A 24,537-nucleotide genomic window follows, 5' to 3' on the forward strand; every position below is an offset into this window, starting at 1 on the left:
TATTTAATTGTAACTAATTTAAAAGGAAAAAATTAGAAAAAAATAAGGTTTAAAAAACGTATTTAAATAGTTCATTTATCAAAGTTGAAGTTGCATAAGATGTTTCTTGTCAGACACAAACTCTCAAGAGAACTACTTGATTATATTTTTATTGAATATACACTTCGTTTCGTTTGTTCATGTTTATTAGAAGATGTTAATTTTATGGAGTTAAGTTAGGCTTAAAACACACTTCTTAACAATATGACTTGTAAAAATATAAAAAAAAGGTTTTAAACACAATATAATCCTATCTTCTTATTTTTTTTTTAATGTATTCAACACATTTATCATTTGTTCTATTTTTATGGTTTCCACCCCCAATTCTCATGCCCCTTTTCTTAGAAAAATTCACCTTAAACCTTGAATATAATTCTAATATCATAATACTTTTAATAACAAACACATTATTAAAAACATTTATTTCGAACTATTGAATCATTCAGAATAAGTTATTTTTACTTTTCCATTTATCATAAAAAGTTCTCTATATATCTTCTTTCAAGATATTTCCCTCATCAACACTAAATCTCTCACAACCATAAATAGAAAATGTGTCAATTAATCTCTTTGTCTCAATCTTTTTTTACTTTTGAATTTATTGGTTAGATTTTCATTCACCAGAATTAATGTGACAAAATTTTACCATTTCCTTTTATTTATGCCAACCAATTTTCGTGAATTCTCATCATCCATGTACAAAATAGACTCTCATGAGACAATTATATATTTTTACATAAACCACTTTATCTTTTTTTTTCCATCTATTTCTTCATTGACAAACTTTGAAGACAAATTCTACCTTTTAAAAATTATTTTAACTTTTATAAAAAACTTTTTGGCAAAATCTCATCACTCTCATCATATATAAAATAAACATTCTTTAAAATTGTATTTTTTTTCGATAATCCACTTTACACACCAAACATTATCTATTCATTATTTTTGTTTCATCTATTAGTTCATATAGTAACAAATTTTTAAAAAAGTTCCTACCTTCCCTAAAATTAATTTACCATTTATCAAAAACCTTTTAAAATATATCCTTTTATTCTATTGCCTTAAATTCTCGCAAATCCTGAAAGTTATCCATTTTAAAAAAATTGTAATAAAAGAATAAGTTGGTCTCTTTCTAAGGTAATAAATGTCATATGAGAGAAAAATATAATTATTGTTGTATGAGTGGCAATAAATAAATAAATAATGAGTTGAAATTCTTGAGTTGGTAACATTCAAAGTTACACGGCTTGACCAATTTGTATGCTCTATCAACATTATTTAATACTTTTTTTAAAGTCTTCCAACAACTCTCTTCTTTACGCATAAGAGTAGAATAATCCTATATTATTTTAATAAAAAGGTACAATTACGTTTTTTAATTAATAAAATACATAAAATTTTTAAAAAAATATATATATATATATATATATATCAACCTAACCAAATCTCAATGTATTTAAACTGAAATCATACAAAGATAACACGATATCAATATAATTGGTACTATCACTACAAGAAAATCATAAAATAGAAACTAATTTTAGAAATAAAAAATAATTAGTTGTTATAATGACTAAATTAGATATTATTTTAGAGATTAAATAAATTTTTTGTTTCTAAATTAATTTCTATTATTTTTAAATGGTTTCTAAATTGGTATCTAATTAACAACCAAAGTTTTTGCTAACAAATTTAGAATATAAATAATTGGTAGTTAAAACATTGGTTGCTAATTAGATACCAATTTAAAAACAATTTAACAATAATAGAATCTAATTTAGAAATCAATTTTTTTTTAATTTATAAAATAGTTTCTAATTTAGTTACTATTACAACTAATTATTTTGGTGTCTAAAAAATATTTTTATTTAATGATTTTTTTAGTATATATGTATTTAAACTGAAATCATATAAAGATAACATGATATCAATTATAATTAGTAATCAGTGTATTAGTAATGTAAAACTAACACGATGTGAATCTTGGTGTGATATTCATGTAATCAGATTTCAACTAAAATCATATCCATATAAAATAATAATTTTAAAAAAGTTTAATTATTTCATTAATTATATTTCATTAATAACATTGTGAAAATGGGAAAAATCTATCAATCATATCTCTATCATGAGTCCATTTATTCTAAGCGGCGTCATTTAAAAATGGAAGATTTTGAATAATGAAAAGATGGTTCAAAAAAGGAGGAAAATTGACCCAGAAAAGGAAGAAGAAAGATAATTTATGAGAAGGAATAATATTGAATTTCATGAAGAATAATTACAGCACAAAAATTGAGAAAATTTCTCTAATATGCCCATGATATATAATAAAAAATAAGAAGAAAAAGAAAAATCAATGAATCATATATGTGATGCCCAGAGCCACCACCATAAGAATGTAAGCAATTCCTTGATCAATTGCAGTGCCTGTCAGAATCAAAACAAACCCAGATTAACATATTGTAAGAAAAAACATAAAAAGGAGAAGTTTTATCACTTTATATAAATCTAAGTTGTAACCTATACATTCATAAAGAAACTAATATGTACACATAATATGAAATAATTCGAAATTTATTTTAAACTTAATCTATAAAATCGATAACTTTAAACCTAACTTCCTAACTCAACCCATAAAATCGACGACTTTAAACCTAATTTCCTAACTCAACTTATAAATTCGACTTTAAACTTAATTCAATCCATAAAATTCGACTTTAAACTTAACTTATATAATCCATAAACTTATATAATACATAAAATCGGTTCATCAGATTTGTATCTATTTATACCAGAAAAAAAACTCTAATTTCTAGAACAAACATAAAAATCTATATAATTTTATATAATCTCTAATTTCTAGTACAAACATAAAGACCATATAATTTTATATAATCTCTAAAATGTAAATAAGTTTTTTAGAATTATCATAAATTTAATAAATATTTTTTGAATTAACTGTTATACGTGTTCTATATGAATGTCAGTATCCGATAATACGGACACCTTCAATCTCATAAATACAAATTAAGGAAAAGTGAAAGAGAGAAAAAGTGAAGAAGAAAAAGGGAAGTTTTGAACTAACCATCACTGGTGGGAGAAAGTGCTGGAGAAAGAGGAAAATCCTGAGCATGAGCCAGATGAGAGATTGCCATGAACAACAAAGTGAGAAGAGGAAGGCCCAAAATATTCTTCACAGTTCTCATTTTTTCTGGGAAAATGAAGGAAGAAAATGGTGGAAAAGTTGAGGAAATGAAAGGGTATGTGAGAAAATGTGTTGGTTTTTGGAGAGAGAGAGAAGAGAGGTGTTATTTATAAGGAAGAAAAGCAGAAAGAAAGTGTGTTCACGCGTGGCGTCTACCAGAAACTTCAACGAAACAAATGAAGAGCGAGTTTCAAAACGCGTCAGCTGGTTTCGACTCGGTGAGCGACTCGGATCATTATTAAGATATTTACTATTAAAACACTCCTGCAAACAAAATCTTTTACCCCTTTAAATAAAAAAATTAATGTATACATTAATAGTAAGAAACTCTCCACATATCTTTATCATACTTTGATTTAATTTTTTTATAAAAAAATTTATATTAAACATTATTATGTAACTTCACATTTTAACTAAATATAATTTAATTTAATTTAATATAATATAACATAAAATAAACAATTTCATATAAGACGATTATAAACAGTTGAGATAATATTGGGTTAACTTTAATAATTCAAACGCAAAATAATAATTAATAATTATATATAGGAGTCAATTTCACTTTCTCGATAAAAAGATAATGAAAATATTATATATCGGTAAAAAAATTATTAAATAAAAATTATTTATTCCTATATACTAAATTAAATATTATTTTAAAAATTAAAAAAAATTATTAATATTTAAATTATTTTTTATTATTGATAAATTATTTTTAAATTGATATTTAATTAGTTACCAATTTTAGAATTTAAATATTTAGGTGTGAAATTTTTTATATCTAAATTAAATATTAATTTAAAAATTATGTATAATAATAAAAATTAATTTAAATATTAATATTTTTTATTTTGTAAAATAATATTTAATTTAGTTAATATATGTATAAAGTATAAAAAAAGTCTGAATTTTCTCTTCAATACTTTCCATTCTTAATGTTATATGTATTTGAATATTTTGTATTTAGATAATTTATTGAGCACAATTGATAAAAATTTAATTAAATGTTATATGAAAGTACTTATTGACGCATACTTTCATCTTTTTAATTTAAAAATTTGATAATATTGAATTATATGTCATATCAATTAATAGTTATTACCTAATTGTTTTTTGTCATCTTCATAAGTTTTTTAATGTGTTACATGTGTGTGTAACTGTAGTTTTGCCTTAGAAGTTTGGATTCTCAGAAAGAAGTACCCAAGTCTTCTAGAACATCTTTCTCTCTTTCTTTTTTTATAATATCTTCAATGTTTTGTTCCCAAGAAAAAAATATTCAACGTTTGAATAGTACTTATCACACTAACTCCCTGCAAATTACTTTATTAATTGTAGTTTAAGTGATTTAAAATATGAAACATTTTCAAATTAATGAAATAGTTTATTAAATTAAAATCAATTTATTTAAAATTTATCTTTCAAAATATTAAGAAGTGAACTTTAAACCTAACTTAATCTCACAAAACCGGTTTATAAATTGAGATTTGCATATAAAATATTTTAATTTTAATATTTAATTGATGTGAGATCTCTATCTAACGTTCAAAAATTAAAATAGAAGATAAGTCGTCATTAATTTTGATTAGTATGTGTCTAGGATTTAGGGTTTATATTTTTTTTTAGATAATCGTAGGGACTTAATTAGGAAATTTTTATTCATGTTGTTATATGTTGTAAATTATATTTTTTTAAAAAATTTATTTTATGGCACTTATATTTAAAATAGCTTTTAATTAGTTGATAACGTAAAAGAATGCATCAACCGTGAATGAAAATTAGACTATAATATTTTCATATAATAAAGTAAAAAAATTAACACGTTTTTCTCAGTTCAAGCTAAATAAACTTTAGACAGGTTTTGTAGTTATTTTATTTAATTTTGTTTTAATTCAATAAATCTTATTACGTGTCTTTAATTAGTATTTAAATATACGTGTTTGTTTGTGAATTTATTTATTACAAGCATGTTAAGTTTTAATTGTGTTGTTTACTATGTTTATTCGATACATTTATAATTTTTTAAAACAATAATAATAATAGTAGTAAAAAGAGAAATATTAATTGTATTAATTATTAGTGTAACATTTCTACTCATATCAATTCAATACTATATCATAATATCTAATTAAAATAGTATAAGTATATATACATTATCTCAAAATATATTTATTGAAATTTAATATTTATATATTTTTTTAAAAAATAAAAAAAATAAAACACTTCATCCACTTAAAATGAAGTTTTATTACCTCTAACATCGTATTTTTTTATCATTCTAATTATACCATTTTTATTCTAAAACTATTTTATAGATAGTTGTAATGAGTGTAAAAATTTAATAGTGTTTAAAAGTTATATATAAATTAAGTATTGTTTTAAAAATTATTTATGTTATTGAAAGAATAACATCTACTTAAATTAATTTGATGAACTACTATAATTAAAATAACTATATAATAAATAATGACATATTTGACATAAAAAATTACATTATTAATCCAAAACTTTAACATTAATGGTTGAGATAATTGTACACATGTTTTATATTTAGTAACTCTTGCATAAAACAATTAATTTTTTTCTTTTATAAATTTTAATTTTTTAGTGATTTATTTAAGGTTAATAAATTAAAACAAAAAACAATAAAATTAAATTTATTGTAATAAGACTTTAATATTTTTAATTATTAAAAAACATATTAACACTTTATTAAATTTGATTAATAAGATGTAACTTAAAATTATGGGTTTCATAGTTTTATCTACATTTTTATTATAAGAATTAGCACCTTTTTATATTATTGTTGAGGAAATAATTATTTGGTTGAAATATTTACAAACTAAATAATTACCTTTTGAAAGTAAACCAAATTTAAAATGCACTTAATATAACTATTTACTTGTTTTGAAAACACAATATGAAATTGCAATAGTCAAAGGTGATGTGCTAAAAGGCATGTCAAACTAAAACAGAAAAGTCAAAGCTCACTCAACTTTGACAATAAGAAGTTTCGAAAAAAAATCGTCAATTTAGTATGTAAACTATTATTCTCTTTTTAAATATAGTCTGTAAAATATATATGTAACTAGTTCATATAAAATTAAGAATTATATAGATATTCAGATTAAATTAATGAATTTTCAAATTTTTAATGACTATTTACATAATTATATCATTTTGAAAACCATTTTTAAAAAGAGAGTAATGTTTAAAAGACTATTGAGAACTTATATTTTTTAGGTTAAATAAATTTTTTATTTTTGTATTATAATAGAAAAATGATTTTCATTTCTATCTAAACTTTAGATTATTTGAATGCTTGTAATATGAAAATAATTGAAATAAATTAGATGTGAAATTGATTAAATTTAAAAGTTTTATTTTATGAATCTACTGAAAGTAATTACAGTAAAAATTAGTCTGTAATTAAAAAAAACAAAAAAATTAATTATTTTAATTATTTTCATACTATAGATAGTTAGATGATATAAAATTTGAACTGTTGACAAAAATCAATTTTGTATTACAATAGAGGGACCGAAAAACATATTTGACTTTTTTTTTAATAGTAAAATAGTTTTACATGACTTTCTATTTAATAATATATTTGAATATTTGATTCAGGTTTATTGTTTCTCAAACATGGGTTAGCTTTTTTTTTTACTGTTATGAGATTTTAATCCTAATAAAGGACAAAACCATTAATGAAAAGAGATTTCTGAAGAGTTTTTTTGTTTGGGTGAATTTTTTATACTGAATTGTATTACAAACTTGCTTTTAAATAACGTACAAATTATATAATATAATATTATGAATTATAATTAAAGATAAAATCTCTATAGTAAATTAACTTAAATCAATGTGATTACTCAAAGTTGAGAAATTACTACTAAAATTTTATTGACTGAGGAACTACGTAATGATAAATACAAAATCGATCTACCCACGAAAAATCGATTAAGAAAAATAGGATATTCAATACTACTACAAGTATAATTTTTTTTTTATCACAAACACTAAAATAAACAATTAATCTTGATCAAATCTACCACATAAATAAAATAAAGTAGTAATTTTGAGTAAAATTGTTACATAAATATAATAAACCCCAAAATAAACATGAAAATAAAAAAATAAATCTCTTATTTTTGAATTATTGTAACTCTTTTTAATCCAAATGTCCTAGTTGAAACATATTCCTATTCATCTATTACCTCTTTTTCTCTTCTTCTTCTTCTACTTTCTTCTTTCTTCTTTCTTCTTCTTCTTCTTTCTTCTTCTTCTTCTTTCTTCTTCTTCTTCTTTCTTATTCCTTCTACTGTTTTTTTCCATGGTTACGTATACACTCACATCACTACTATTAAAACAATATAAGAGGGTTACCATTTTAATTGATTTTATCATATCATGAATAGGTATGATTATGAGATGAATCATTTGTATAATTATTATTTTAGGCAAAATACGACACTTTTGATAATGAAATTAAATTTTGCAAATAAGTAAGATGAGATTTGTGTCTTATAAGAATAGTCAATGATTTTATGAGTTTTGACATGTCAATGTCACAAGCCTGGTTTTAAACATTTTATAACAAAAGTTTTATAAATAGGATTACGCAGCTAAATTGTAAAGAACATACAAAATAACAAATAAAATATTTAAGTTGAGAATTCGACAAGAAAAAGTAATATTCTCGATTTTTATAATCATTTCAGAACAAAATCATAAACATTAAACAACTTGAATATGTGAAATAAACACTTTCTCATAGTTAAAATGCATCTAAAGTATTCAAATTGAATAGAAAAATCAAGATGCTTTATTAACTCTATTTTTCATTCATTAAAATTGAATACAAATATGTAAAATATTTCCAATTTCTCTCACACGTGTAACCATTAACTGAGTTTCTTATTTATTTATTTTATTATTATTATTTGATTTTTTGTGTTCTTTTTACATGAAGTTAATATATGTTGAAAATTTTATATCGACTAAAATTAAGAATATTTTATAGTACATTTTATAATACATATTTATAGTATATAAATAAGTGTAAATTTTACTTTACAAACCAATTTCATAAAGTTGAGATAAGTTTAAAGTTCACTTCTTAATATAGTATCAGAGTTATTTAGAGTATATCCTATCAAGAATTTGTTGGACTTATCAAGTCACCTATTATTAAACTGTTATTGGATCATCTAGAATATATAGTCTACACACAAGTTGACAAGTCTCGACATGAGAAGATATTGAAAATTTCACATAGACTAAAGATAAAGACATTATAGTATATAAATAAGTACAAACCTCACCTTATAAGTCAGTTTTATAAGATTGAGTTTAAACTTAAAATTTACTATTTAATATGATATCAAAATCATTTAGGTTTATCCCAAAGTTTCGACTTATTAAATCATTCGTTATCCATAATATATAGTTTCACACACGAGTTTGTAGGTCTCAATACAAGAGGGTGTATTGGATATCTCACATCAACTAGAGATAAATACATTTTATAGTATATAAATAAATACAAACATCACCTTCAATTTTATAAAATTGAGTTAGAGTTGGTTTATTTAATAAAAAAATTAGGCTAATTTTTATTTTTATTTATTTATTTTTGCAATTTGATCACCTCCTTCTAATTTGGTTTTTTTTTTTTAAATATGGTACTTTCCTACTATTTTAATTATATATTTTTATATCATTTATTAATTGAATAAAGTAATGGGGTTATACATTCTAGAATTACACATTATGAAAACGATCCATATAGTAGAGTTTGTATTTGATCTCTTATATATGTAAAAACTCATTGAATCAATAATAATCACAATATCGTAAAAAAATATTACATAGTAACCCAATATAGTAAAAAAAAAACTAGTCATAAAAAAACAACTTTAAATTGTTAGAAATTCTGCATGAAGACTTAAGTATTAAATGAAAGTTATGTTTATAAATCTTCAAATTTGTTTAAATACCAAGATTTTAAAAATAAAAGATTTTAAAAATAAAAGCTTATATCCATTAATAATGTTGATGAAATATGACGTATGTTGAAATTATCAACATGTCTTACTTGAAAAGTCTCAATTTACATAACGAATTTGAGGACAAAAGTTGAGCAAGTCACATCAATATAAAATATGGTTCAAAAATATCAACTCAATAAATAAACCAAAATATTTTCATAAAATATAAAAAACAATCAAATTAAAAAATTAACAATAAATGTATGGGTAGGAGCGGACGAACCGGTAATATCCGGTATCAGAAGCCGCCAACCGACCAGACTAAATATAGTAAGAGTAAACAAAAAGATATGCTACAAATTAATTAATTTTATTTAAATTATGATACACATCAAATATAATATATATAATAAACACGATATAAAAAAAATACATTTTTATTATTACATTAATCTTACTGAATACTAACTTTAAAATCAAAATCAGATAACTTTGCATGATTGAGAACCGAAGTCTAAACATAAAATAAATAAAAAAGAAAAAGGAAAACAGGTAGAAAAAAAAAATCAATTATCAAGTTATTAGTAAGTAAAGTCTAGGCCCATACAACTACAATAAAGAAATCAAAATTACAACTAGACCTACATTTTGATGTAAAAGAAAAAAATAACACAACCTAGTGAATCTGCAGACAAAATACATATTCTATTTCATGTTAAATTTTCATAATCATATTGAAATAGCAGTCAACATGATTTTGAATGAATGTTTACATTAATTTTTCATGTTTTATTGACATTAAGTATAAGGGTTTGAGATAAGTAAATAAACAGTGTTAATTGAGTATAAGGGTGGAGACAAATACATGATATATTGGAAGTCAATATTTGGAAGCTTCACTGATATCACAGAAGAGGCAGATGCCACGCAAGATCTGTTATTGAGTTAGAGGCACTGAAGAGAGCCACGTGGAAGCAGCAAAGACAGATGCCAAAAGAGACACGCTTTCCAACTTTTGTAGATGCAGTGGGATTTGGTCCAACACAGCACACCACACAGCACAGGATGTGGTTACACAAAAACATCCTCAAAACCTCTCTCAGTGCTTCCTATGATGCCAAACCAAACCCTTTCCTTTCTTCTTCCACTATGTCCTATTCCCCCTCAGATTCTTTTCTTTTTCAACTCTAAACTTCACCAAGTAAGCCACATAATATATATAATGTATTGCACCCACTATTAGGAAAAGGTTGAAAGCACAGAGAAGAATCAATGTGTCACCCTGGAGTTTCTTTTCTCAACAGAGAAGCTTTCATGGTGCATAGAAGATGGGTTTTCCCAGCGGTGGCAAGCCAGGCTCATGATGGTGGCAGCTCCGGTGAGAGTGGTTCTGCAAAGCGATGCGTGTGCTCGCCGTCGCAGCATCCGGGGTCATTCCGTTGCCGGTTGCATCACGGCGAATATGTATGGCGTGGTAGAGCTATTAGGTAGTTGGATGTATCCAATAATAAGAGTGAGTTTATAAGCATGCATGTAAATAAATAATCCATCTTTCTTCTTTCATCATGAATGATCAAAGAATTTCAGATCACAGAGGTTGGAGCTGCTTGCATTTGTGTTAAATAATAAAACAAATTGTGCCTTTCTTTGTTTTTTCTGTGCCAGGCATGTTTTTTCATCACATAATTACAGGCTTGGATAAAAAATTAAAAAAATTGGTGCATTCACTCTTAATGTTAAGACACAAATGTTTCGTTTATATTAAACGAGACAAAATCTATAAAGGGTTGCAAATTTGCTGCTTTGAAGGTGACTCTACATCTACTCTATTCCTCCATTTTACATCCATAATCTCTGCATCATATTGTATCATCTTGAATAACAGAGTATTGGATAAATATCAGAGTAGACACCAAATTCAAAATTGACAAAGGTTTAGTTATACTCTAATCTGTCAGATATTGATTAAGGGGAATTGACACAATATCTATCTCAAATATACATACATATATATATAGATAGATAGATAGATGGTCGCACCATGTAATGCGTTTACAGATTACACAATATTTCAGAATGAGTTACAGAAGCATTTCATCTTTTTGATTGTGAATAATATATAATACCAGAAGGCATTACATGCTGCCTTTCATCGTCGGTGAGAATAAAAGAGAGATAAAAAGTACCCAATCTTTGAAGTACGATGGAAGAAAACAAGGATTTATACCCTTGTTCTAGGCTCCCTTGCAAACGGGTCATGTGTGCCACCACCTAAAATACTAGAACACGTTGAGAACAGAATATTTGTTAGAACAGAAACTGCTAGCAGAAATTTGATGCTGGATGACAACCCCCTAACCACTGATGACAACATTCCACCAAGAAATTGAAGTTGAAAATTCAATCTAGCTATTTTAATTGGATATCGTGGTAGGACCCCGTGCCTACGAACAAAGAGGGGCCTTATTTGCCCCACATTTGCTCCATACAATCAATAGGAGTTTGGAGTGTCAACATTTTTCACATAAATATTAAAACAGAAAAGAACACATGTCCAGGAATCTCAACAGCATCAACCGAGACTTATCAATGAAGTCTTATCTCACAGTAAAAATTGCTATAACTATATAAATCGGGCATGTGCACTACCGAATATCGGCTCAGTTAGAAACTAAGAACTATCATACTAAGGTAAGCTACATAATAGATTACGCACTCTATGCGACGAAAGCAAACCACATGGTTAAACCACTATTCCATTTTTTCAAAAGTATTTACCAAGATGTGGAATAAAAGAACTTTCAAAACAAAACTCAACAAAAATCCAGGGTGTGCACTGTGCACATATAAGCGCGGCATTTTAAAAAAAAAGTAAAATAACATTATGAGGGAAGATAGATTTTTATTTCCTGACAAACTCCCAGGTACCATTTTCATTAAATTAAATCATACGAGCGTTAAATACAAAATGCAGGTGGTCTCTATTTAACCGTTATTTACAAGGGTGTGGAACCATATACAAATTATACAGCACGCAGACAGCAAAATGTATTGAATACGAACACCACCACCACCAGAGCAGTACAGACAAAGGATGCTAAAGTTTAATACCGCATCATGTATCACCAGCTTCAATATCTGCGCTCTGATCCAGCGGATCACCCAATGACTGAAGCAAATGGAAAATGGATTAGCAAGTTCTATATATATTAAATTAAAACATGCATAGTTACAAGAATTTACAAATATGAAACAAAACCTAATGAGCCAGAAGGCCTGCATAGCTAAAAATTGAAAAATTGAAAGTACCAAAGGAGAAGCTCATACTATAATTTAGTTCAACCTTAAACTTTTGAAACTGCGTAAAAGCAGCAGTATATAAAGATGATTAGTACAGAGGGTAAATTCTATTAGAAACTCAATCCCCTAGTAGAGTACTCCAGGATTTAAGAAACATGGATGATGGTTAAGACCAAAACGCTCCTAGGCTGACAAATATTGACTCAAACTCTCGTTTAAAAATGATAAATACCAACTTCAGTCTGAAAAGCATAAAACGGGTATCCTTTGAAGTTTCAAGTATTATATTATGCAGGAATGCTTAGAGCCACAGGAAAAAAATAATTTTATGATACTGTTTCAGTAGTACAAACATGCAGCTAGAAAACGAATAGATTAGCCAGTGAAATAAAGGCAGAGAAATATGGTAACACAAGCGTTATATCAGGGGAAAAGAAAAAAAGTCCTATACTGCAACCCAATTGCAATTTATAAACAAAATGAGAATCCAAGGTTCTAATCTAAATGAAAATGAGGCCCTCAGTGATCACAGTTTTGCATACAGGAGAACACTGTAATCTCTGCGTCTAATATAGGTGGTTTGAACTTCTCTTTTAAAAACACTGCCATAAAATAATCGAAGCAGCCCTTCTATTGCAAAAACACATGATAATTTTAAGTTTAATTTGAGATGTTTCTCAAACATTCTGGTTTTTCTTTGCTGGGCATTAAAAAAAATAAGTAATGCATAACAGCTAAGCTACAAAAGATCTCTATGATAAGAATGTAAGATACGTGCTCTCAAGTCTTAAGTTAATAAACGTAGCCGCTATGTACATATATAAAATGACAACATTTGATGCCTTTGCTTGTTTGAATTTTCAGAATCTTAAAGGAGAAAGGCAATCAACAATTTAAAGAAAAATTACACTCCACGTGTCCACCCTTTTCTAAGTTGTGTTCCAGCAAACAAGCAAGAGCCTGTTGCTAGTTGGAATTTCTAATACATAAAAAATGCCTACCAAGTTTATGCAGCTGCAAATATAATATAGAAGAGGGACTGTGCAATATTGCCTCCCTTTCTCCACACTGACTTTGCGTTGGGTTTTAACTCTCTTGAGAAATAAGGGTGGCTAACGTAACCCCATCCCTCCAGGGTAGTAAGAGCAGACAGAGCCTTTGATAGTAAGCGAAACATAACTTAAATACTTGCCAAGTTACATAAAATATAAAAGAGACAAGTACATTGCCTTTGCACCTAAAAATTACTTGCTGAAGTATAAATTGGAATAAGCATGCAATTCAGTAAAATAATGGACAGGACCAACGGAACAATTTCTATCTATAGATGAAAAAGATCATTCCTGGGCCATGAATATGCAGACAAAAATTGTAAATGATAGACTGATAGGAGAAATAAAAAATCCTTACCTTAGGATAGCAGTCTTGACGTACAATTGTCTGCTGGTTTATATTCACATAAACTTCGCATGACACCGTCGCCTACATTAAGCATACAGTATTTTAGATATAATGGGATCAAATAGACAAAAGCATGCACATTACTGTGTCAAGTTCCAGTAAATACAACATCCAAATAGCAAGTTCCACCCATTAAATGCGAAATTTTAAGCTTTACATTTCCAGCAAAACAATAGTGGTAGTAACAGTATTTTACCATCATTTCTCTCGTACCCAATGCTAAAGTAAACAGAAAATGCTACCCACAAACAAATTACATGAGGTTCCGATTGAATTACATTCACAGAAAAAATTTCACCTTCATCCCCTGAAGCATCTTTCAAGTAAATTAAATGCAAAAGCTAACTAATCCACTCATGGGAAATTCTAAATAGTATGAAACAAAAATGCCAAGTAACTAATCCGGTTTACCTCAAAATATTTTAAAATCCCCCTACAACATTCTCCTGCGAGACGAAGAGTTATAAATGTTTTTTATGTTTCCAACTCATTAGACACAATTACTGTTTCATTTCATTGAATGCTTTCTTCATAGAACTCTAAGATTTTGTAGGGAAATACACTATTACATGTTCCATGTATAATTTCTATGCACCGACAGTGTAGTTTAGTTTATACATTGTAAACCAGTCATAAATAATCATTAATATCACTTTTAACTTATGTAATATACAAACTTATAATACTATAAAAAAAATGCATGTTAGTGCGTACTTTATTTAAGATTCCCCAAATCAAAGAGAGTGTTTGTGGAACACGTGTGAATTGTAAAACAACAAAACAGAGATTGAATTAAAAGACCACTGAAATTCATAAGAGAGGCACCTTCAAAGGAATAGTCAAGAAGAAAAGCCCCAATTTCCCTTCAACTCGCGAGTCAGTGTCAAACGGAATCACGCCCTTAGCGACATCTTCGAGCAGGTAGAACACATCGTAGAGAACCTCAAACCCGTCGACAGTGAGCGTGGCGTCCACGTAGGAGGAGGCGCGCGCCCTGATGCGTCCGCCGGCTCCGGGGGCGGAGACTAAGCCTATTTGGCGGCCACGGTAGCCAACGGAGACGGCGAGAGAATCGTAGGATAAGGAGAAGAAGTTTCGGTTGCGAACTTTGACTGTGAGGGAGAAGGAGAGGTCGAGAATGGGCCTCGGGTTGGCTCGGATTCCGATTCGGTTGAGCCGGATCCGGGCGAGGTGGACCTCTGGGTCGGAGGGGAAGAGGAGGAAGGCGGCGCCGGCGATGAGTAGGAAAAGGAAGAGCGCGGAGGAGTAGAGGATGCAGCGGCGGCGACGGCGATGCAAACGAGGGCGGTAGGTGGGGAGGAGAACGACAACGTTTTGGTTTTGGGGGTAATGATAAGCGTAAGAATTAGGGTTAGGGTTTGAGGGAAGGGGCGAGTAAGAGACGAACTCGTCCTTCCCAATCATCTTTGAATATCGACAATGGTATCTAATGGTTCTTTCAGGAGATAAACACATAAAACAAATTATACAAAACAAACACCATTATAAAATTTATTTTAATTTTTGCTTAACTTTGCACACAACATATAAAATTAAATTTAACTCAATGTACTCTTAGGAGTTTATTAATTCTAAAATAATTTTGAATTTATTATGGCCACTTATATTTTTCTTTATTATAAAACTATATAATTTGTGTTTTCAAAAATACAGTTATCTGGTACAGTCAACAAAGTCTCTAAATAAAACAACTCCCAAGTTGTATTTTCAATTTTTAGCTTAGTTTTTTAAAACAAATGTAAATAATAGATTTTTTATATATTTTTGATATATAATAAATAATCTTATTGGTAGACATATTTATTTATACAAGAAGCTAAACTTATGATTTAATGATTTATCATAAGAAAACACGTAATAATTTTCTATTTTTTAAGTTTTCAGGTAAATTATTAAGAAAATTATTAAGAAGTGTATTTTAAGTCTAATTCAAGTTCGAGGTATAAGGTGAGGTTCGCATATATTTATGAAATATTTTAATTTTTAATTGATGTGAAATCGTCAATATATTTCTCTCACGTCGAAACTAACAACTCGTGAAGCTAACAACTCGTGTGTGAGACTATATATTATGAATTGGATGATTTGATAACGGTTCTCAACAAATAATCGCTAAAATAAATTTGAAATAATTCTCGTATCATATTAAGAAATAAATAAATCTAACTCGGTCTCGTAAAATCGACTTATAATATAAGATTTATACATTTATATTATTTAAATGAATGTGGTAATATCTCCGACTTAAATTCATATATTTTACCTTCTAAATCATTTTAACCAAAGTGATATTATTCCTTTTTTATAATTATCAAACTTTTTAGGTTTTGCTTAAAAAAAAAGTATTTTTTAACTTGAATGATTTTGGATTGTAACCCTTTTGTTTCCTGTTATGTGGATAAGTTTAGTGGCCATTAACAATAATTAAAGTTCTTTAATAGATGTGAATCATCTGACAGTGACTGCTTTTTTACGGGGACATGACTGATCTTTTTAGGTACATGACAGTGACAATATTTTTATTAAGAAGTAATCTATCTAAATATCTTAAAGAATTGAAATAATCAAAGTGGTTTAGAATATCTAGGCCTGTGACAGTGACATCAATTCAACTTTTTTCAGGTCACTTTATTTTTTTTTAAAATCAGATTATAATTATCTAAATATCTAAGTAAAAATATAAATTATCTAATTATAAAATATTTAGATTTATTTTTATTTTTATTTTAAAAAATATTACTATATTGAGATCAATGTCTTATTGTTTAGATTAGTTTGGATTACATGTGCTAATATAAAATTTGTATATTAAATATTTTATTTTTTTATCAATAATAAAAAATAAATAAATATGAATTATTTGAAGGTGGTTCAACCTTATAAAAAAAAAAACCTCAAATCCTAAATCTCCTACACCTAAATTCAAACTGCTACATTATACTCCTAAATACAACTCACTTGACTGGACCTAGAGGACTCGCATACAAGATCAAATCCTTGAAAGAAACATCAATAAACCATCACCATACAAACCAGAGGGTCAAGACACCAGTCAGAAAAGGATAAAAAACACATAATGAGATTTGACAGTGACCCACGACCAAGCCTTTAATTGTACTAAGGCAAAAACTTCTGAAACATCGGTCATTCCCCTATTAAAAATTACATTGTTCTTATGCTTTCACAACTCGCTTACTACTGCAATTCAAACTGTTCCTCACACATCAATTGGAGCATTATTGAGCCTGAACTAAGAAAAATTCAGCAAAAGAACGTTGTGCTGTGAGAGGCGAACTGCACCCCGATCCATCCAAAGCAACGACTCCAAACTAACAAAACAAATCTATATTCGAAAAATAATATAGACCCACTATTTTTTTTTCCGTTTTTTTGCCTTCATCCATTGATTTTCTCTCATTCTTGTTTACACCTTAACCCTGCTTCTTACGTAATAAATTATCGTAATCGTAATAATTATTAAACTACTTAGAAGAATTAATACATATTTTATAATTTTCCACACATCTAACCCAACAAAAATCACTATAAATTATTAAGATTTCTGTCAAATTTTAACATATATTTGCGTTTTTAATATTTGAACTCAGGACTACGTAACTAAGGCAGAATAGTTTTTGCTAACTAATATACTTTATCCATATAGACGCACATTTAATGCTACATGTGAGCATTATGACGAATTAATATGACATTCTTTCATCCAAAAATCATTGTGTTTTAAAGCTAATTTTTTAATTAGCCAAAAATATGTTTATATTTTATAAAGATTAAATTATTAAAAAAATATAAAACTTTTAAATATTCAGTAAATCAATAACTAAAACATAATTAACTTTATATCTTATTTTCATATGTGGAAGAAAATACAGGGTGGTTAACAAATATTTCTTTGTTATCGTGATCCTTCTTAATTTGGTTCTTGTTGTTACTTACATGTCCCTGCCTCCGCAATTAATCCATTATTCTTGTTCATTGTTAAATAAACATAATTACATATGTTTCTTCAAATGTATTTTTACTTATTTTTTAAATAAAAAGATAGTTATTAAGAGTTGTATTTTAACCTTAACTTAGTCTTATCAAATCGAACTTATTTATAAATTGAATTTTACATTATTTATATACTATTATATACTATAAAATATTATTATATTTAGTTGACGTGAAATCTCAATATAAATAGGTTTTAAATGATTTTCATAACATATTGAAAAGAAGTTTTAAGTCTATACATTTTTCAATTAAGATCAATACATTCAAACCAATAATCAGTCATTTGATATAATATTTAAGGCACATAAATCAGACCATAAATCGGTGTTATAGGTTTTAGTTACTATTACAAAATCCATTTATATCTTATGATAACCATTAAATGTTTTTCTTAATGGTTTGAGTCCAACAAGACCTATAAATAAGTGATGACTTTTTCAATAAAAGGACACACTAAACTCTACTATATACTCTTACTTTTTAACTATCTTTGTTAAGAATTTATCATTGTCTTTGTATTCCTACTGACTTAAGCATCGAAGAGTTTTTTTGAAAGTGGACCTCCCTTACAGAGATAAACCTTCCTCTCTCATTAGAGATCAACTTAAAGATTGTTATTCAAGAAACATGCACTTCTCACAAAGGTATCATTTTAGTCTAATTTTGGTAATAACAAAGTGAAACTCAAATTTTATAAAAATATTATAAAATAAAATATACTTTCACTTATATATTATAAAATATTTTTATTTTAATACTTCAAGAAATGTAAAATTTATGAAGAATGGAATGTAAGTGTCTTTATCGACATTCAAGAGCCATTGGTTTTGTTTTGTGAGGGTGGGGTGGTTTTTCTGGTACTCCCAATTAGTTGACTTGAACAAGGACATCATTGTCGTCATTTTCAATGTTTTCATATGCAAAATTCTTAAAATCATTAGCCATTCAAAACCCATCTAAGTCATTTACTTGCTGTCCAGAAAAATCATATCATTCATCAAAATCACTCAACCAACCAAATCAATCATCCTATTTCTCCTAAATCTAAATCTAAATCTAAATCTCTACTAATCATTATTTTTTATACCTTCTCCATCACACAAAAAAAATCTTATTTTGTAGCAAAATCCACATTCAAAATACAAAACAAAAAGCTTTTTAATTCCACATCTCCAAAAATTTTCTGAAAAACATAGGCCTCTGCTTCTGCAACTTCATGATCATGTTCATGATCGGCTAAAACACACTCAAGATGAAAAAAAAAATCACACCCCATCAAAAAAAGTATAGTAGTATAATGCAAAGGATCTAAACCCATATAAAGATTAATATTTCCAAACCAAAGCTACTTCAAAAATGAAATCTTTCACTTGATTTGTTCCTTAGAGATCAAATATTGATGCGATTAGTTAAAAAAGTTAGAAAAATATCATGAGAAAACCAGTTTAGAGCTGCAACTCCATCATTCATGATCCACCCATGAATTAAGTTAATCATCTATGAATAATTAATTAATTGATTATCATATTAAGCATAGAGAAATTGAGGAGTGCATGGAAACTGAAGAATTTAAGCAAGTGAAGGATTCATGATATGATATATAAAAGAAGTTACACATGAACACATAATTATAACTCACAATAATATATAGGTTTAATCTGTGTTATGATGAGAAATTGAGCATGATGAAGATCAACAAGTGGAGTCAGAAACAGCATGCTTATTAGCAGGCATGGATTTGGAGCGTTTCATCCAATTGGTTGGTGATGCTGTGGGGCCACGATGCAGACGACACCGGAAGGACCCTTCGTGTGTCGTTGGTGAGCACAGACACGGCCCTTTGGGCAGTGATCCCGCCGCGCCGCCGCCGCGCCGCCGCCGCCTCCGCCGCCGCTGCCACTGTCACTCTTTGGTGATGTGGAAACAGTGAGCTTGTTGCCCTGAGCTTGAGATGCCATGGATGAAGGTGATGGAGCTTCTTCAAGTTGGTTGTGAAAATAGGAGGTTCCTTTGGATACAATAAAACACACCAAGGAAAAGATATATACCCTTTTATATATACTTATAATAATAACAATCATCATGATCATGGGTTTTCATATCTATATAAGATCTATCCTTCTTTATAGATAAGATAAAAACTATAATAACAAGGAATCCAAAGGTTAATTCATCAAAATAAACAATTTTTTTATTTTAAATTTAGTTTCGATTTTTTATTTCTGAGTGACATCGTTAGGGTTAATCATCACATTCAAAGTATTATTTATTTTAAAAGATGATGATCTATGTCAATTTTATCTTTAAAAAATATTTCGGTGAGTTGGAAAAGCAAGAAATATATAAGGTTTCGACTCCATTAATATGTGACTATATTGGTGATACAAGATCAAATCTCAATAACTAAATAATTATTAAATTGAGACATTTTCTTAATTTTTAAATACTTTAAAAGATAATTGACATACATTATTATACAGAGTATTTTTTATGACCAGATTATTTATTTATAAATATACAATAGGGACAAAATGTCAAGAACATATTAAAGTAGAAGAATGAATCCTAATCCAATCCATACGAAATATTTGTGTATAAAAATTATATTTATTTCATAGAAAATGAAATATGAGTAAGTTTTACTCCACACCTTAATATCTTTTGTGAAGAATATTCACTTTATTTATTTATTTAAATGTTTATCTTTTAACAAATTTTATCTGTTTTGAATATATTTCCTTGTTCCGAGCTAGTTGATGTCTAATCTTATACTTTGTAGATATTGACAGAAAATAATTAACTCTTTTAATAGTTTATAAATTTTGTGTAATTTAAAATTGATTAAGATATACTTTAGTGGATTTTTTATTAAATTGAATTATAGATTTTTAATTAAAAAATGAAATAGGGAACTAATTGAGGGATAAAGTAATAATTATTGTGTTGGGGACCCAATTAATATGGAATCAAAAGGAGAGAGAGGGTGAGCACGTGGGAAGTTCGTGCTTTCATATGGCAGATTGCACACGTGGCACTTTTACGCTCACGCACTCAGTAGTGTGTAGAAGTAGCTAAATATAACCCTGAAAATAAATAAAAAATTGTGGTGGCTATGTTGTGAATAAAACGACACCGTATTAGCATATATGGACTATCTTTTTCTATTCTCACTTACTCCAAAGCATAATCTTCTGCCATTTCATTCATTTTCCTTTACATTTTCCAATGTCAGGTTGCCACGTCAGAATCGAATTTTAACGTTTAAGAACATTAATTATAATTTTAAATATAATAATAAATGTTGGATCCAATAATACATATTCGAAATTAAAGTCGTATATTTAATTTCAACATGGCAATTATCTAACTAGAAATATTATTTCAAATTCAACATCCAAATTATCTAAAAATATAGAAATAATTAAATAAATCATTAAATAAAATAATTATTATTATATAAATTAAATTATATATTATTTTATAAACTAATAAATTATTGATATTTTAAGTAAGATTTATTATTTTAAAAACTTATAAACTTGTTAAAATTAAAAATTTAAAAACTAATTTATAATTTAAAAAAATAGAAATATTTTTTTATTAAAAATAAAAAACTACTTTAAATATTAATATTTTTATAATTTGATAATATCTAATTTAATTAATACAATAACTAATTATTTTTTACTTTTAAAAATATTTTTTATTTAAGTATTTTTTTAGTAACTGTTCTAACCCGAATAAAATACCGTAAACATTTTCTATCTTATGCACAAATTAATAATTTTTATCATTATTGTTATTATTAAAAATAAAAGCAAAACTTCATTCTTTACAATTTTTAAATATAATAAATATTATTTATTATAAATTATTACAAAATCAATACAGATATTGTAATACTCTTTATTTTAAACATTTCACAACTTATTATAATACTAAATAGATGTTTGAAATAATAGAATAAGTTTTAAATATTATATAAGATAAGGTTATACACGAACGTTTTTTTCTTCAAAATGTCATTTTTCTTATCTAACCACATTTTTTTTAGTGGAAACTCGGAAGAAACAATTTGTGTATGTGCATTTTTTTTTTATAAAATGAGTTTATTCGAATATGATTTTTTATTTTTTTTTATAAATGAGGTTTAGTCTATCATCTAATTATTTTATAACACACATAAACTTATGATGTTTATACATGCTTCCCTTTTATATTAAAATTTATCTTAGTAGTTTGTATTGTTTAAGAAACATTTAACCCACTATTTAACATTCTTTGCTAGTTATATACGAGTCAAAATAACCTCCTTTGAGTATGATCTGTAAAAAGCAAAATAAGAAGAAGAAGAAAGCAAATATATTCTTTTATGATAAAAAATAACAAATGAAAATACCATAAGTTATTAGAGCTCTATTTTAATTTTTTTTAGAACAATTATTTAGATAAGTTGCACTTTAATTGTGTTGCTTTTAGTATTTTATTTACTTAGTTTTATTTTATTTTGTATAATTAAGAAGTAAAATTTAATCTTAACTCAATCTTACAAAATTCCTTTGTAAAATGATGTTTGCACTTATTTATATATGTGGGAGACTATATATTTATGAGTAGTCAAATAACAATCCGATAACGAGTGACCTGATAAAATCAACAAACTTCGCTAAGATAAACTCTAAATAATGACCTGATAAGATTAACAAACTTCGCTAAGTTAAAGTTTAAATAATTCTGATACCATATTAAAAAATAATTTCAAAACATTAAAAAATCAACTAATAACATTCGTTTATATAATAAAAAATATTTTTATCTCTAATAAATCAAATAAGAAACATTACATGTAGAATACTAAAAATACTTTTTATTTTTTCTCAAATAGACATCTTATTCTATTCAACATCCCTTGTGTTGACAAAGTGAGTTCGTTAATCAATAATAGAAAAAATATATATTATTGGTCCTATGAAATAATATGATTCAATAATTGTCCCTCCCTCCATGAAAGTAACATGATGAATTGATAGAGATTTTATTGTGGCTACTTCTCACTCTACAAGCATTTTTGTCTTCCAAATAATACTTCATTCGACAAGTGTTGTTCCAATTTATATGGGTCTTCCAAAGGTCGACAAAGAAAATAAAAATACAATTGATACTTAGATGATGTGCAAGTTAGTGGGGGCAGAATTCTATCTACTAGGGTAAGTTGAAAGAGATACACACTAAACATGGTAAGATGTTTTTTTTTTTTTTAATTTTTAGTAATTTTAAGTTAACTTATAGATAGTTAGAGGGACTATTACATTATAACAATTTTAATATTCATTTTTTTTTATTCATATATATTATATCGGTTACTGGATGTTTTTGATATTTGGTACTATTGTTTAAAATGTATTAAGATTAAATGATGATTAATAAAATTAAATCATATAAAATATTAGGTAATACATCATTAATCATGATTCATATATTAATCTCAACCCAACAATAACAAAATTCATCAAATTGTATAAATAAACATAACAATCAAAACGTACATTATTATTACGTATTTATTACACTGAATACTAAACAATTACTTAAATCAGACTCAAAAACACCTTTTATACTGAAAACACATTTTATAGATATCCTCTTTAGCCAGAGTTGGAAACTGAAAACACCTTAGATCAATGATAATTTCTAACCAGTGTTCATAAGATCATGAATGATTTCCCTAATATTTCTTGGGGACCTGGGAACAGCAGAAGAGAAACATTGATTCTTGCATTAATCAATCAAAGGTCAACTTTGTGAGTAACCATGTTACTGTGTTATTTTGGTGATGCTTTTCTTTGTGGCCTTTATTGATTGGATGCAATCATCACATGCCTTTCATGATGAACCTAACCATCGACCAAACTTCTTGTCTCGTATAATAATTAATTTCAAATTTACCAGCAGTTAAACCAATCTAATATCATATGTCATGTCACAAATATCTCCTAGTTTTTTTTTTATTATTTTATTTCAATATCTTAGTTTGCTTATTTCTATAATTTAGTTTTGTTTGATTGTTACCAAATGAGTAATTTGAAGTTAGATATAATCTATTTGATTTTGAAAGAAGAAGAACTTTTATTTATTATTAAATATGTAAAATGTATAATTTGGTTTTAAATGGACGTCAAAATCTTCTTACAGAACCATAGAAATAATTAATTCCTTCTCTTTTCGGTTTCTTGTGGTTGACTTGGATTTTCGGTTAGTAGAACAACTAGCTCGGATTGTTGTATAGACTTGTGCTTCTTTTCGACTACTAGATGTGGACCATCACTCAGTTATTGAATATGGTTCAACTCTCGACTTCTAGATTCAAGATCACTCTCAAATGAACTCCGATGATAAAGTCATAATCGGTTAGTTTGATTATCAGATAAAAACTTTACTTACCTGTTAAACAAGTCACATTTTTATAATGGTTGTTGTTAGACTTTAACTTGATTGAGCTTTTATTTT

General features: G+C 27.0%; 1 protein-coding gene and 2 pseudogenes across 1 annotated transcript; 1 reads left to right on the forward strand and 2 right to left on the reverse strand.

Moving 5' to 3' along the window:
* Nucleotides 1-2,263: 2,263 nt before the first annotated feature.
* LOC150028151 (uncharacterized) lies at nucleotides 2,264-10,759 on the forward strand (annotated as a pseudogene).
* A 1,374-nt stretch (nucleotides 10,760-12,133) lies between these two features.
* On the reverse strand, nucleotides 12,134-15,544 carry LOC137838067 (Late embryogenesis abundant (LEA) hydroxyproline-rich glycoprotein family). Its single transcript, XM_068647288.1, has 3 exons — nucleotides 14,821-15,544; nucleotides 13,945-14,016; nucleotides 12,134-12,403 (listed from the first exon to the last, which is right to left on the reverse strand). Exons 1-3 carry the CDS (start codon nucleotides 15,469-15,471, stop codon nucleotides 12,350-12,352), a joined length of 777 nt encoding a protein of 258 aa, XP_068503389.1. The 5' UTR covers nucleotides 15,472-15,544; the 3' UTR covers nucleotides 12,134-12,349.
* A 4,054-nt stretch (nucleotides 15,545-19,598) lies between these two features.
* LOC150028152 (uncharacterized) lies at nucleotides 19,599-20,096 on the reverse strand (annotated as a pseudogene).
* Between the last annotated feature and the right edge of the window lie 4,441 nt (nucleotides 20,097-24,537).

Source organism: Phaseolus vulgaris, chromosome 4, assembly GCF_051622355.1.
Source record: "Phaseolus vulgaris cultivar YP4 chromosome 4, ASM5162235v1, whole genome shotgun sequence".
Taxonomy (NCBI): Eukaryota; Viridiplantae; Streptophyta; class Magnoliopsida; order Fabales; family Fabaceae; genus Phaseolus; species Phaseolus vulgaris.